The 16410-nt window shown below is 35.4% G+C and overlaps 1 protein-coding gene across 1 annotated transcript; it reads left to right on the plus strand.

Moving 5' to 3' along the window:
* Positions 1 to 12468: 12468 nt before the first annotated feature.
* Positions 12469 to 13470, plus strand: LOC121240348 (ethylene-responsive transcription factor ERF034-like). Its single transcript, XM_041137768.1, has one exon. It carries the CDS (start codon positions 12498 to 12500, stop codon positions 13326 to 13328), a length of 831 nt encoding a protein of 276 aa, XP_040993702.1. The 5' UTR covers positions 12469 to 12497; the 3' UTR covers positions 13329 to 13470.
* Positions 13471 to 16410: the final 2940 nt, after the last annotated feature.

Below are 16410 nucleotides of genomic sequence, written 5' to 3' on the forward strand. Positions count from 1 at the left end.
CGTCTCCTCCCAGCGCCGCCGTCGCGCCGCCGTGCGCGACACCGCCCAGCCGACCAGCTTCCCCTCCCTCCGGCGACCTCACCTCCCAAACCTCAGCCCCTACCTCGCCGCCGGTAGCCCACACGCCCCCCACGAAGCCGCGGGCCACCTTCACGCCAGCGCCGCCGTGAGCCGGCGGTGGCCCTCACCGCCCAGCCCATTAGCTTCCCCAGCCGCCGGCGACCTCACCCCACCAATCTCACCTCCATCCGTGCCGCCGTTAACCACCAGTAGCTCTTCGAAGCCGCGGCACTCCTTCCGCCGTAGCGCCGCCGTCGCACCACCATTGGCCACCATCTTCCTACCACTTCATCCCCGACCTCTTGGCAACCCATTGGACCCAACCCCACCTCCGATCCGTCACCGGTGAAGCTCCACCAACTACATTTCCGATTTGGGCATTTTGGTCTTCTACCGCCCATTCCGCCGCCACCCACGGCAAACCACCACCACCATTGGCTTCACCGACCTCCCTAGGCCCTACCCTATCAATCTTGGGTCTTCGTTTGTCCTCGTTGAAAAGTGGGTATCTGTGACCCACGGCCACAGTGTATTTTACACTGTGGTGTTGCTCAGAAATCACCGCTTGCAACTTCGAGATCCTCCGGAAATTATTATATTGCACTGTAAGTATTTTCCTTAAAGAACTTTCGTGATTTAAATATATTTTTGCACTAACGCATATTATCTGTGAATTGGGTTGTTTTGCCGGACTGAGTCCGAGGAGTTTTCGGGGTCGGATGGATTGTGGACGGAGTTGTGTTTGTTTGCATTGTGAATTGTGGTTGTTGGTTATGACTTGTTCACGTACATCGCATATTGCATGCATGATCATGTTTGTAAAGAAAACTGGGTTTTCGTGTATTGCATACATGTTTATGTATTTATTGGATTTGGATTTTCATGTGAGTAAAAGGAAAAGAGACTGTAGGGATGGTGGTAAGCAGGGATGGTGGTTGTGTCCCGCCTGTGATTCCCGCCTACAGTGCTCTGTTAAGTATTTATTGTGTGTAAAGGAACTGTAGGGATGGTGGTAAGCAGGGATGGTGGTAGAGTCCCGCCTGTGATTCCCGCCTACGGTGCACGCGTTAGGGATGGTGGTAAGCAGGGATGGTGGTTGTGTCCCGCCTGTGATTCCCGCCTACGGTGCACGCGGTAGGGATGGTGGTAAGCAGGGACGGTGGTAGAGTCCCGCCTGCGATTCCCGCCTACAGTGTCCGATAAATGGATTGTTTGTGTGAATCATTTTATGGGAAAATGTGTTACGGACATTTTGGGCCAAAATGGGATTTTTGGCGTGTGTTGGAATAATCATTTTTCTGGGAAAAAATGGTATTTTATGGCTAACTGTATTTTGCTATATTGTTGGTTGCATTAATGTATTTTTATCCCGAGAGTTGTTTGGTTTATACTTACCTGTGGTACCATTTTATGGTATCGCAGATTTTGATGCAGACGATGATGACGAGCCTTAGCTTGGCTCCGTTGGAGGAGTGATCTGGGATTGCTCCTGTTTAGTGAGTTATGTGTTTTTATCAGTTTATGTATTCACCTTTTGTATTATATTTGGGATGACTGTATAATTTTTTTAAAGATAAATTGTTTTAAATATTTGTATTTAAATTCTGGTACTTAGTTGACTATCCGCTGCGTTATTATATTTGTACACTGTTGCATGTACACACACTGGCACTTCGTTGGGATGTGTGACCGTGTTGTCACCATCCTGGCGTCTCGATCCCTGTGTATTTATATAAGGGGGATTGGGGGCGCCACAAGAACGATGGCGCTGGTTCGTTGGGTCATTGCTACGATTGAAGGATGAGTTGCCATGGCCACTGCGATGGCCCTGTTGCATGCGAGAGGAGGAGTTCCTCTGGTTTGACCGAAAGTTGCCATGGTTGGTGGCTGTGAAAGCAGCAATGGGAGGAGCCAATTGTTCAAGGGATTTCTGGAAAAGTTCAAAGCTCTCAGCTTTGGAGACCAGATCGGCGAAACAAGGCAGGGGGGTTTGAGCCATTTGTGCTGTTGAAAAGCTTGTGAAATCAGACCCAAGGCCTCGAAGGAACCAATGGGATTTGTCAGTGCCATCAACAGGTCGTCCGATGGCGTGAAGTTGATCACATAGAGATTTGAAGCTACGGGCATACTCAGAGGCATCAACTGGAGATCGTCTTTGAGACGAAGTTCTCTGACTTTGGAGCGTTGGCTGAAGGAGTTTTCGAGAGCAAGCCAAACCTCACGTGAGGTGGAGAGACCCACAACCTCAGCTATAGCTTCTTCGGTGAGGGAGGAGAGCAAAAGACTTAGAAGGCATTGGTCCGTTTGCTTCCACGCCAGATGTTTGGGATTTAGTGTCTGAGAGGTGGGGGGATGAAAACGTGTGGGAGGTTCAAGGGTGCCATCCACATGGCCTAATAACTCTTGGCTCTCAAGTAGGGAAAGTAATTGGCTCTTCCACAGGAGGTAATTGGAGGATGAAAGCTTGATGGTGACCATGTGGATCATGATGTTGAAGGGGAGAAGGATGGGGTTGGGTTCGGCAGCCATGGAGAAAAGGGATCGAAGGATGCTAATCCGATATGGCTCGAGATACCATGAGAAGGTTTGAGTAAAACCACAACACGTCAAACGTGGTGAGTATTCTGCTATATATTCAATATTTACAAATCATTGACATAACGTCTAATTACATAAAAAGGAAAATAGAATCAAGCATAAAAAGGAAATTAGAATCAATCTATACAATGAATATCCTAAAATTAAGGTGAAATATATGAGGTCGTGAATTAAGGGATTGTTTCCTTAACAAAAGTGACATCAAATGATCAATATTACCCAATTGCATGATTTTTTTAAAAAGAAAAAAAAAACATACATAAAATTCATGTCACATATGCATGATATGGATTGGTTTCAAATGAAGGGCTTTATTTATTATTTTAATTTTAATTTTGTTAAGAGGTTTTTGGAGGGCCACAGCTTCATGCATGATAATGACAATTGATCGACAAAGGACATGATCAATATGGAAGAAAGATGGTTTAATTTCAAGGCTATGTAGACAAAGATGGCCCATGCATCTAATAGCTATAGCTTCTAATTAACTCACTTGTCCAATTCCTTTAATTTCCCGCCTCTGTTTTTGATGAGTTAAGATCAGCAAGTAGTACCATTCCTTGCGGCTTAGAGAGTGTCTCGTTTCAGGCTAATTAATACCTTGAAATTAAATTAAAATACAAAATGATATATATATATATATATATATATATAGAATTGACATCTAACAGTAATAGTTGTATGCCGTTCGTACCACCACGACTAGTGTTTTGGTAGTTGATTAAGCCTCCGTTTGGTTGTAAAATTGAGTTAAATTTAGTTTAATTTTAAGTTGAGTCTAACATCTAAACACTTAATTCTAAAATTATTAAACTCATCTCAATTCAAAATTTCCTTACACGTAGAACGTACAAACGTTTTTAACTTAACAAATCTTTATACGTGTGACCTATTACTTTTTTTAATTTTTTATAAAAAATATTAAACTCATTTTAATATCTAAATATAATTTTAATTTAATTTAAATAAATTATACATAATTTTCTTCGTTACTCAACTTAATATTAATATTTATTATGTTTTCATAGCTCGGAGGGATGTAGTTTCCAGGCATTTCAAGCTTTGCAAAAGTAGTTGCTACCGACCACTTTTAAAAGAAAGTAGTGTGTCTGTGATCAATTAATTCAACTTTCCATAGAGTCAATTAAGACATGCGTGTGGGCCATAGTTTTCAAGAGTACCAAGACTCCTACCACCCGGATCAGGGTTTAAAACGCGAGAATTATTTTTGGAATAGCGAGTTAAAATAAGATAAATTAAAATAAAATGTAAAAATTAAATAAAATATTATAATATTATTTTTTAATATTATTATTATTTTAAGATTTAAAAAAATTTAAATTATTTATTATATTTTGTATAAGAATTTAAAAAAATTGTAATGATTATATTAGATTGCGTTTAAATATTGAACTGAGTTGAGTTGATACGATAAAATATTGTTAGAATATTATTTTTTAATATTATTATTATTTTGAAATTTAAAAAAATTAAATTGTTTATTATATTTTATATTAAAATTTAAAAAAATTATAATTATGAGTTAAGATGAATTAAGATGAATTGAGTAACTAAACGAAATTTAAATGAATTGGGATTAATTTTGTATCCAAATCTAGCCTCAAGTCTTTTTTAGTTCAAATCATTTTTAGTAACCATCGAACTGGAGGAGCTTCAGCCCTTGAATTATCCGAATTGTATTTGTGAACATTTGTTTTCTGGTTCTCAAAATTAATCGGAACTTTATTTTCGAACCCTGACACCAATAAAAAAATTCTCATCTTTTACAGCGTAGGAAAAAAGAAACCTCTCATGTTTTATATACGAATATTAAATGATATTTAAGTTTTCTTTCAAAGTATTGTAGATTGCTTTAATGCCTCACTGGAAAACAGAATTTGGATTTATATATTCTGACAAACTCTTGTTGATTGAAGGGGGGAAAATAACATTCAATTTTGATAATGAGTTAAGATAAGATTAATTAAGATAAAAGATAAAAATTAAATAAAATATTACTAGAATATTATTTTTTAATATTATTATTATTTTAAAATTTGAAAAAAATAAATTATTTATTAACGTATTTTATATAAGAATTTTAAAAAATAAAAATTATAAGATGGGAGGAATGAAACACTCTCGCAATCTAAAAAAGTTAAAATAAAATGTCAGATAGACTCAAAAAACTGCAAGTTAGGGTAGGAAACTTAATTTAGAAATACTACAGACAACCGGCGCGCACAACCATGAAGTATCAGCTGTCACACATCAGCCTAAACATAACACGACGAAAACGAAGGAGGGAAATTTTAGAAAAGCAAAAGGGAGATGGAGATGTAACTACTCTCTCTCTCTCTCTCTCACCCACACACAGAAAGTGTGACCACGATTGCAATTTTTTCTTTGTGCATCCTCTTTCTCACTTCATTTGCAGTCTATCTTCATCTGTGATCTCTCTCTCTTTCTAAACTTCTTTTTCAATTTCTTGCTTTTGCTTCTATCTCTCATTAGCTTTCTTCTCTTTCTGTTTTTTACTGTTATTGACGATTTGACTCTCTCTCTTTTTTTGCATTGGTTTTGTCTTAGTTCCATTGCACTCGCTAATAAAAAAAATCCTGAGAGGATCTCTCTTTCTTTTCTTTTCTTTTTGACACATTTGTTTTACACCCATTTGGATTTAGTAGCTAAAAAAGAGTTTTTAGCTATGGAAGCTTAGAGACAGAGGTCTGAAAATGGGGAAAAGGGGAAGACGGAGAGAAGATAAAAAAGATGGGGGAAAACTCAAACGAAAATAAAAAGAGAAGACTAACAAAAATATAAACAAAGTCGTATTCTTTTTGCCACGTGAGACGTAGTTTCCTTAGGATTCTCCACACCAATTTCCTATGGAGTTTTTGAACTTAATTTGGTAATTAGTAGATGATCATATAAGAGGTGATGGGTAAAGGAATATTCTAATCATCATTAATCACATCATGAATATGTGCATTCTATTCTCATTTATCATTAGGACGAATGTCTTGATTGTACTGACACTACCAAAAAAAAAGAAGAAGACATGTAGCACATATTATTTGCGATAAGAATGACCATTTGGGATAAAAATTGACTCATTTTAACAGAAAATAATAATTTTCTCAGAAAATAACTGGCAACAAATAAATAATTTTTTTGTAATATGAACAAAAATGATTTGCAATTTGAAAAAAATAATCTCCATATATGGGAATCATTGTGTAAAGATCAAATGATGACATGATTGCTTTATTATTGTTTTTGTTTTTGGCAAAACTATAGACATCCAAATTAGTTAAATAGAGTTTAAGACATCGCATTGTGATTGTTAATTTGTTTTAAGAATATATTTGGTCTATACAAAAAATTTAATGAATGGTCTATTCATTACATGTGGAACACTTGATCTCATCTAATAAGAATAATTGTAATAGGAATGGAACCCTAATCTTGCCCACGATTTTAAGTGAACTTTTAAACATAAGATGATCAAAGGTTTGGCCGTGAAAACTAAAGAAAATGGCTTGTCTTTGGCATAAATACTCCCATCCACATTAGCCCTATCAATTAGGGCTTAGGACAGATAACATAAGACACTTAAATTTAATTTAAGACATCGTATTTTGATTGTCAATTTGTTATAAAAAAATGTTTGGCCTATAAAAAAAATTAATGAAGGGTTGATTCATTACATGTGGAACACGTGATCATCTCATCTAATAAACATAATTTTAATAGGAATGGAACTCTAATCTTGCCCGCGAACTTAAGTGAACTTTTAAACATGAGGTGATCGAAAGTTTGGCCGTTAAAACTAAAGAAAATGGCTTTGTCTTTGGCATAAAAATTCTCCTTCAAATTAACCCTGTCAATTAGGGTTTACAATAGATAACAGCAACGCACTTAAATAGAATTTAAGATTGCGTTTGGATATTGAGTTGAGCTCTTTATGAATAGTAGTGAGTTGAGATAGTGGTGTAAGTTTTGTGAAGCTCATCTAAGATGAGTTTAGATGTATTTGAATGTTAAGATGAGTTTAGATATATTTATGAGAAGTTGTAAAATATATGGATCCCGCCATTTCGTTGCACTGTTCACCTGACATGAGAAAGTCGACACAATCCTTTAAAAAAAAAAAAAAAAAAAAAGAAGAAAAAGAAAGCCGATGCCCACATCTGTGGTTACAATTGATTTCCGTTTGCTTTTTTTTATTAATGGGAGTTTGCTGGCATATACAATAACCCGAGCTTGGCTTCAGTTTCATTCCATTATTTTTCTCCATTTTTTGGGGTCTCGTTCAGTGGCTTTTGAGATTGGGGAAGGAGATGGGTTGTTAAGGTGAAAGAGAAACAGAAAGAGATGGAAACACGGAATAGAAAGGAAAAATTATGTTTGTTAGTTGTGGGTCCCATGAAGTTCAGAAGTGAACACTCAATAAAGGCAAAACATGTTGGATGCCGTTGTACGACGTCTAAAAGTGAACTGTACTCAGATGCTTCTAACATCCAAACGAGCCCCTAGCAAAGACATCACATTTTGATTGTTAATTTGTTATAAGAAAATGTTGGATGTATACAAAAAAATTAGTGATTGGTCGATTCATTACATGTGGAACACATGATCTCATCCAATAAGCAAATATATATATATATATATATATATATATATAATTTTAATTGGAATGGAGCCCTAATCTTGCCCGCTATCTTAACTTTTAAACCTGAGGTGATCGAAGGTTTGACGGTGAAAATTGAAGAAATAAAATGACTTGTTGGCATAAAAATTCAAAGGTCCATGACAAAAATGGCTTGTGATCTTCGCAAATATGTTGAGGGTTTAACGTCTTTACTCGGCTACCTATATTCATAATGCAGATTTGAGCTATATCCACACGCGGTTTCCTTGCCAGGCACGTCCTTAAATTGATTAGACTCCAAAAAAGTAGGGGCATTCCAACTTTGAAAGTGAGATATTGTTTTGAAAAGACAAAGTAGGGTAACGATCGATCTACTAATAATTAACATATAATATATATATATATATATATATATGAGACTGATATGACTATATATATAAAGTAGAGATTACGGAGAAACTGATACAAAAACAACTTATACACAACTATTCACAATTTCATGATAAGATTTTATTATTTTTAAATTTACACGCATCGATTTAAAAAAAAAAATTAAACGAATTTATTTAAAAATTATTATTTTATTATATAGTTGTCAATTGGTTGTGAAATAATTATGATCGATCACTTTGTCATTATTTCTTGTATTAATCTCGTTTTGCTAAAGTCCACAAATGTCAATATATAATAAACTTCTGATCAATGATCATATGCGGCTTCTTTGAAAAAAGTATATATAAATGGTTCGAACTGCATGGGTTGATATTAATTCTTCTTCTTTTTCAAAGGATCTTACCATCTCCAAAATTAAATTCAGATAAACGTTAGATTAATCTGGAATACTTGCGAAATGATCATTTTTCTGGTAGGAATGACCACTATTAATTAATTAGATGTCTCGATAACGCGTACGTCCCGTGATATATGTTACCAAATTCCGAAACAATGCCCAAGTACTAGAGCTCATGCAATTAAACGTCGAATAAAAAGAAAATTTTCAAAAAGGGAAAATTTATTTTTATTTTTAAGTCAGTATAATTAAAAATATACTCCACATGATGACTTTTTATATAATAAAAACATTTAAAATTAAATTTGTTTGATAAAATAAAACGGGTAAAAATGTGTTAAGATAAAGACATTAATTTGAATGGGATACATCAAATAATATTAAGTTTGACAAATTGCAATATAAATTATATGAAAGGAGTAGGGGTTCTACCCGCACCCCTGGGCCCTTCCCGCACCCTGCCCATGCAAGAGCAGGGGATGGATTTGCCCCCTAGAATTCGTCCCTATACCCCGTGGGCTAGGTGCGCCGTCCGCATGTTGGGGTGCGAATTGGCATCCTAGTCTATTAGTCCCCCGCCGTTCACCGCCCACCCACAGTGCAAAACAATCAAAAAAATCTAAAACAACCAAAAATACAACATCAAATCTGCATATCCATCCCTAAAATCCACAAATCTTTCATCCAACAACAAATTCAATAAATTACAAAGTACAAACAGTGACATGGCAAAACAATAAAATAAAATCACCGCCGCAACACACGGCAAGACCATATTAAGACCACGGTTTGAGCAAAGTAACAACAACCGTTCAAGAAAGAGACGTCGAGAAGAAAAAAAGGAGGATCGGGAGAGAAAGAAGAACTCACATAAGGAGAAAAGATAAACAAGAGAGATGAGATGATACGCATTTGAGAGAGAGAGAGGAGAGGAGAAGAGAAGAGAGTGGAATGATTTTAGGCCTTTTTGTTTTTATACTTAGAAATTGTTTTTATATATATATATAAATATTATTGGATTTGGCTGAGGCGGGATATAATGCGGGCGGGCCTAGGCCCAACCCCGCCCTAGCTCCTTCAAAATTTGCGGGCGGGATACCTCAAGGTTGTCCATGCTGCCTAGGTGGGATGGCAGGAGGCGGTGGCCTGCCGCCCAACCCTAGATAGGAGATCTTGACTATTACTCCAAGGATCGATTGAATTATTGACGCTACGTACGTACGCTTCTTGGTAGGAGTTTCCGAGAAGCATCTACTGCATGCTAGTGGCATGGACATCTCCTATCATTTTCCGGTGATAAGGAAGTACTTCCTTTTCATCATGACTATCGTATGAATTCGAAATCAAGGGCCCATCAAAATTATAAATTATTTAGGTGCATGAAAGTTTTCAACTTCACAAACAAAAGTACTAATAATTAGAGTTTCCACGTGTAGATCACAAAAGCTTTTGTCAGTAGTAATATCGTACAGTTATTTAAAAAAAATGAAATTTATTATTAAAAGATTAATTTTTTTTCATCTCGTATGTATTTATTTTTTTTAAAATAATTATGCGACACTTACACGTACATTCACAACTGTAACTATCATTTATTTAAAAATTATAATTAATATATAAATTAAAATCAAGTACATGATATTCATCAATAACCAAAATTTAAGCATTAATTACCTTGGCTAGCTTGACGGCCATACCCTTGAGTACTGACGCTAATATAGATCTAAAATTTAATTAATCCAGCTGCTTGCTTTTATATATATATATATATATATATATATATATATAATCTAGTTTCGGTGGAGGTTGCTTGCAAGGCGGAGGAGATCCTGTGGTTCCGCGTGCATTATACTTATACCGCTGCTTCCTGTGGCGATTGCTTGTGTACCTTTTATAAAGAACTATCCATTCCTTCCTCTTGCTTGTAGCGATTGAAGTGACTCTTGCTTCTTCCTTTCCGTGCCTACCCCAGCGACTACCAATTCAAGCTTGCTTTTGTTCCTGCTCACACTCCTCAGCCTATACTCCTTATAAACCGATTATTTTGGCTTTCGATCCCTTCCATTCGATTCCATTTGGAATTGTTTGTTGACACGGCCAAAGTCAAGGCAAACTTCTAAAATTATTTCAATATTAGATCTTGGACATATAATAATTTTGAATCAAATCTTTTTAGAAATAAGATCTTTTGTCTCATAGTAGCCTATTCTTATTTCCTTACGAAACTTTCGTTATTGGGTTAGCCATACACTTCACGTGTTTCTAGAGATTCATATGGTATCATCAAATGATACAAGTCTTGGATAATACGAGAATTGACTCATTTTAATATGAAATGGTTATTTTTATTGCAAATAACTTATCACATATAAGCGTTTTTTTGTAATGATATATCTATATATACATGTGTGTGTTAAAAGGCCTAATTAACCGACCAAAAATTTTGGAACTTAAATATGATGAGAATTGATCACTCATTTTAATAGGAAATTGTTATTTTCATCGCAAATAACTAGTCACATATAAACATTTTTTTTGTAATGATATATCTATATGTACATGCATACTGTACGTGTCAATTAAAAGGCCTAACCAACAAAGAATTTTGGAACTTAAATATATGACGTAGAATTCGTAATTGATCATGATCACTAGATGAATATAATATTTACCTCACTTGGAAGAAAGTGTAAAAGTCGCGAGCTAGCTAGTTTTATCAAGGACGATCGATGATATATTACAATATTCTTGAAGCTTGGACTTTGGGTATATATTTAATTTAGAGGATGAACTTATAAGTTATAAACCATTATTAATTCAGAGTCAATTTCAACTAAATTAATCTCATGATCTTGACCAAGATACTCCATAACTACGCAGTTATGCAAAAGTACATGTCTAAAAGTAGAGTCATGTATAATTAATTAGCCGATTTAACAATAAATTAATTAGCACGTTTCTTATAGGGAATATATAACAATCTAGTTACTTTTTATTTATCATGTGCATGTTAGGATGTAGCATCATCAACTGTCTTCATCCACACAAAAAATACAAAAAATAAAAAATAAAATAAAACCTACCTATTTATAATTACTTTTCTACAAGCAACTCATAATTATATGGGTACCGTGGCACATAATTAGTCGTGCTCATTTCGTCACCATATTAATAGCATTATTCAATTTCCACTGTTACAGCTAATTTAATTTAGAACTGTCAAAAGTCTAGAACTTTAATAATATTGTATTAATTATATCCAAGAAGATCGAAGAACTTGGGACAATTAAGGAATTGTAATAGAGGCCAGATCATAATATATGTATATAAAATTAATTATTTATTTATTTGAAGTTGAAGATGACACATATCAACCAGCTTAGGATACTTCTAATTAATTTAATTTTGTGGGTACGTATTTGTAATACTCTAGTTATATGTGTACTATACAGATAAAGAAATCAAATATAAAAGATTTTGTTTGGGTGTGTGTGTGATCGTGGGGACCTGCGAATCAATGGTGAGTTTAATTATGGAGGACAGCTGAAATTAGTGGGCAGTACCCTAAAAGTATTCATGTGACACTCATGGGTTTGGATGAGCAAAACATTTATATGGCCTACCCCTCATGCCCTGCTCAACCCACGACATAAGGCCAAAATTTACATTACATTTCATGGCGGAGGAAGCTTGCTTGCTAGCTAGCTAGTTAGATATATCCATACATACATACATACATATATATATATATATATATTTATGTATGTATGAGATTTGTTATCCATCAACTACTATTCACTCTCACATCTCACACCTATAACTTTTTTATAAGGTATGAGGATGTATTTTTCATAAGATATAGAATGTTTTTTATGGAGTGTAGGGTGATGAATAGTAACTGATAAGAATAATTTTTCTATATATATATATATGCCCTCTAAATTTTTGAAAAATTAACCCAAATCTAAAGATATATATATATATATATATATATATATCTGTATTTAAATTTTTTGCTAAAATTCAATATTTATCATTGAATTAAAAAAAAATAGAATTTTTCTTAAAATTTTGAAGTTTGATCTCCCAAAATTTTAAGCCATGACAAAAAAATAAAAAAGTGTACGTATAATATTCAACTCATGAAAGCCAGATTATTCGATTCTCACGTGGGAAACAAATAAGCTGAACTGGTCTTCCTTGTGCCAATGGACCCCAAGGCCCAATCCTCTTTGTATTATTTGTCTTTCTTTTTCCTTTTCATTTTTTTAATCTTTTTTAATATTCTATTTTATTAATGGGTCATAAAAGCTCAACACCTCTACTTTTATGCAACCATCACTCGCATTGTTTTATCTATATATACCTCCACACACACAGAATCTAGCATCCATCATGGAAGAACATATCAACCTAGAGAGTGGCGCTGCTCATGATCACAACTTGCTCAGCTCATCCTCCTCCTCTTCTTCTTCTTCAACGACTTGTGGTAGTTCTACAACCAAGAACAATTCAGGTGCCAACAAAAACACGAAGAGTTCTCCCAAAGGGTCGAGATCAAGATCATTAGCGGCTCAAGATCATCACAGCTTGGACAATCATGAAGATGATCAAGATGATCATGATCATAGGAAACGGCCGAAGAGTAGTACTACAGACGGCAATGATGACGGCAAGCACCCCACATTCCGGGGAGTGAGAATGCGTAACTGGGGCAAATGGGTGTCTGAAATCCGGGAGCCAAGGAAGAAATCGAGAATATGGCTTGGAACATACCCGACAGCAGAAATGGCAGCTCGAGCCCATGATGTAGCGGCGCTGGCAATCAAAGGTGCTTCTGCTTATCTAAATTTCCCTGAATTGGCACAAGAACTTCCCCGGCCGGTAACCAAGTCTCCAAAGGACATCCAAGCCGCCGCCGCCAAGGCGGCTGCTTCCACATTTGTACAAGAGCCGAGAATTAGAAGCCAAGTGGAGCCGATTCCTGGCTCGGAGTCATCAATATCGGCGACTTTGTCCATGGACAACACAGAAGAATCAACAACATGTTCACCTTGTACCGACGAGGATGACACATTGTTTGATTTGCCGGATCTTTTCATCAAGGGAACGGATCTAAGTCGTGATCATCACGGACTGTGCTATTATTCGTCGATGTGGCAGTTGTGTGCATCAGATACAGTGTTTCGGCTTGAAGACTCATATAATTTATGGGAGTATAAGTAGTCCTACTATAGCTAGCTAGCTATCTATATATATTTTTATAGCTAGAGATCATATGTATCTTTTGTCAACATGCATTAACCAGCTTGATGTTCATGATCATCATCAGCATATAATTTACGAGACATGCGCATGCACCAAGAACACCCCCGCCACCACCCCCCAGCCCCCCCCCCCCCCCCCCCCCCCCCCCCCCCCCCCCCCCCCCCCCCCCCCCCCCCCTCGGGAAAATGTTGTTTGAATATTTTCCAAATGGGTTGGATGGATTTTTCAGTCTTGCAGCTCGGTTTGGATTTACTGGAGTGGTTACATCTGATCTCGTTCTTCTCGCTTTTCATTTCACATCATCAGATACATTGGGAGTTTACCTTTGTGAAAATTATATCTCTTTGTGGATAAAAAATTCCTAAAAAAGGTTTACTGTAATATTATATCATGAGCATTTATATAATAAATGAGAAATAATCTACGAGTGCATTTGGATTATTATTCAATAATCCATTTTCTTCATTTATGGTGGCTTTTATGAGGTGTAATTTATGTTTATTTTTGGGGATAGTCGGTTGCAGGGAAACTGACTTCCAAAGAAAACCATGCACCTCGCTAGATTTAGATCTCTAACGTACATTTTGATGAAGCTTTGATATGATTGACACTAAAGTACTTACCAACATAAATTGATAAATCTAGATACCCTTCTCAACTTTTTTTTCCCTTTCTTTTCTCCCTTTTTAGTTGGAAAGACACCCATAAGATGAGATGAATCAGCTTGTAGCATAATTTCCATACAGGCTCTCTTTCTCCTTTATATTATGCTTTGAAATATAAAGCTAGCTAGATGATATATAGTGTGCTACATTAATGGTTTCGATCATGGTGCCATTTTCGAATATTTTTTTTTTTTTTCATATGGCCTACATCACTTTTTCTGCCATGATTAAGCAGAAGAAAAATAATCTGGATTCCCAAAGCTCACTAGTGGACACACATGTCATGTGTACCCGAACTAGGTTACAACATCATCTATTAGCAAATCAACGGTCTCTATTCACCCAATTAGACTTATTCAAGCCACTTTGTATAAGTGGGTACGTATATAACTGACTTCATCATCATCTTCCCCGGCCACATTCATTAATTTTTCCCATCATTTTGACCACGCTTCATTTGGCCATTTGCTACAACTTCATTAGAGACAAAATATAATCTCTCGATCGATGATCATCCGGCCTAGCTTGCCCCACGTATATTATATTATATATATATATATATATAATTAATCTTGTGCAGACATTAATGAGAAGTTATGGCTATTGACCCACAAATATCTATTAATTATTGATCTAGCTAGCTGGTGATCTAGCTGTGAATGTTTTAAAAAAATCGAAGCGGTACTTTTGTACCATTAATTTTGTTCAAACTTCTAAATATATAACGTGACAAAAGAAAAGACAAAAGGAAAGATAAACTTTGGAATCTCATGACACTTGTATGAGGAAAAAATAATGGGTCGGAATTAGATTAATCTATGTACACACATGAATTTCTTTTTTATGATATGCTTGACAACCTCTAAAATGGTGTTAATCTAATTAACTATCTGATAGTGACATGACTAGTGACAAGCGTTCGTTTGATTTCTGCGACTATTTATTGGATTAGTCCATTAACAATGTCGACGAGGTACTTACTGATCACGGTAGAGATCAAGACATACATACATATATATATATATATATATATATATATATATATATCCAGATTGATCACTTCTAATTAGGCAGCTTTCACAAGAAGTAGTTGATGCGCGATAATTAATTACGTGAGGAAGTTTCATTCATGCATATATGCTTGGCTACTAATTTGTCAAGTACTGAATCCCAATTAAACAACCGTCAATTAATTGTCTTAATTTCGAGCTTCTTCCGATCCTCTTGCCATTTTCATAATGTGCTTCATGTGTTGGATCATTAATTGTACGTCAATATATACCATCTGGATTATCTGATTAAGGAATACGAATAGTCATGCGCTACTCTCATTCTATTATATATAAAATAATAATAATATAGTTTATATATATATATATCAAGTCGTTTTTTCATCTAACCTATTTAATTAATTTTAAAATTAATTAACAAATTAAATGGGTTATGGGGTTCTTAATTTGTATATAATCTAATTATTTAAATATAAATAATTTTTAAAGCTCTAGTACTATATACATACCTTTATTTTTAAACGGCCACCGGCGGCCGCCATGTTTTTAATTATAAGGATTAATTCTTTTTTTTAAAAAAATAACATTATATAAGACGTTGCACGAGACCACGAGACTAATTTTTTTTTTTTTTTTTTTTTGGGGGGGGGGGGGGGTGGAGAATCTCTATAAAGGGGTACTTAATTCATGATCTCTAGCTTGAATTAATATTAATAACACATATATATACAACTTATAAGGAGACATATTCATTATTTGAAAAGACAAACAAAGCTGCTAGACAATTTTGGTCGACATTAGCTTTTTATATATATGTGATCATGATCAGTCCATGCATGCATGCATCGATCTACCCTAATAATGTCTCCTGGCAATTGGCTGAATGAAAATGAAGGACAATCATGGTCTGTCATGTTTTCCATATTCTGGTCAAAATAGCTAATATTATTTAATTAAGGTTCGTGAGGAACATCGAGATATATAAATATTGCATGCATTAATAAGGCCGGGTAATTAAATTTCTCTTTTTCCTTTTACTTTTTCTTTCTTTTTGCCGTACGCATGCAAGACCTCGATCGAGTTCTATATATGGTCAGCCGGAACTTATTAGAGTTAACAGGACGCGGGGAAAAGAGCAAAGCATCAAGTTTCATTTCCCCTTTTAACTTGGAAAGAAGTGCCTCAAACGCTTTTGCATGCTCAAATCATGAGATACTTGTATGCTTTTCATGCATGTTTTGTTTTCAGTTTGAGAGAGATCGAGAGAGAGAGAGATCAGTCCTTCATTTGTTTATGGAGAACAATGCTGATTACCATGCATGTTCAATATCTTTAAGCATTTCACATGCAAATAAAAAATACAGT

The sequence above is a fragment of the Juglans microcarpa x Juglans regia genome, chromosome 7S (genome assembly GCF_004785595.1).
Source record: "Juglans microcarpa x Juglans regia isolate MS1-56 chromosome 7S, Jm3101_v1.0, whole genome shotgun sequence".
Classification (NCBI taxonomy): Eukaryota; Viridiplantae; Streptophyta; class Magnoliopsida; order Fagales; family Juglandaceae; genus Juglans; species Juglans microcarpa x Juglans regia.

Excerpts from the sequence above, each read along its gene's own strand:
- LOC121240348 (XM_041137768.1), top strand. The coding sequence starts at position 12,498 with ATGGAAGAACATATCAACCTAGAGAGTGGCGCTGCTCATGATCACAAC.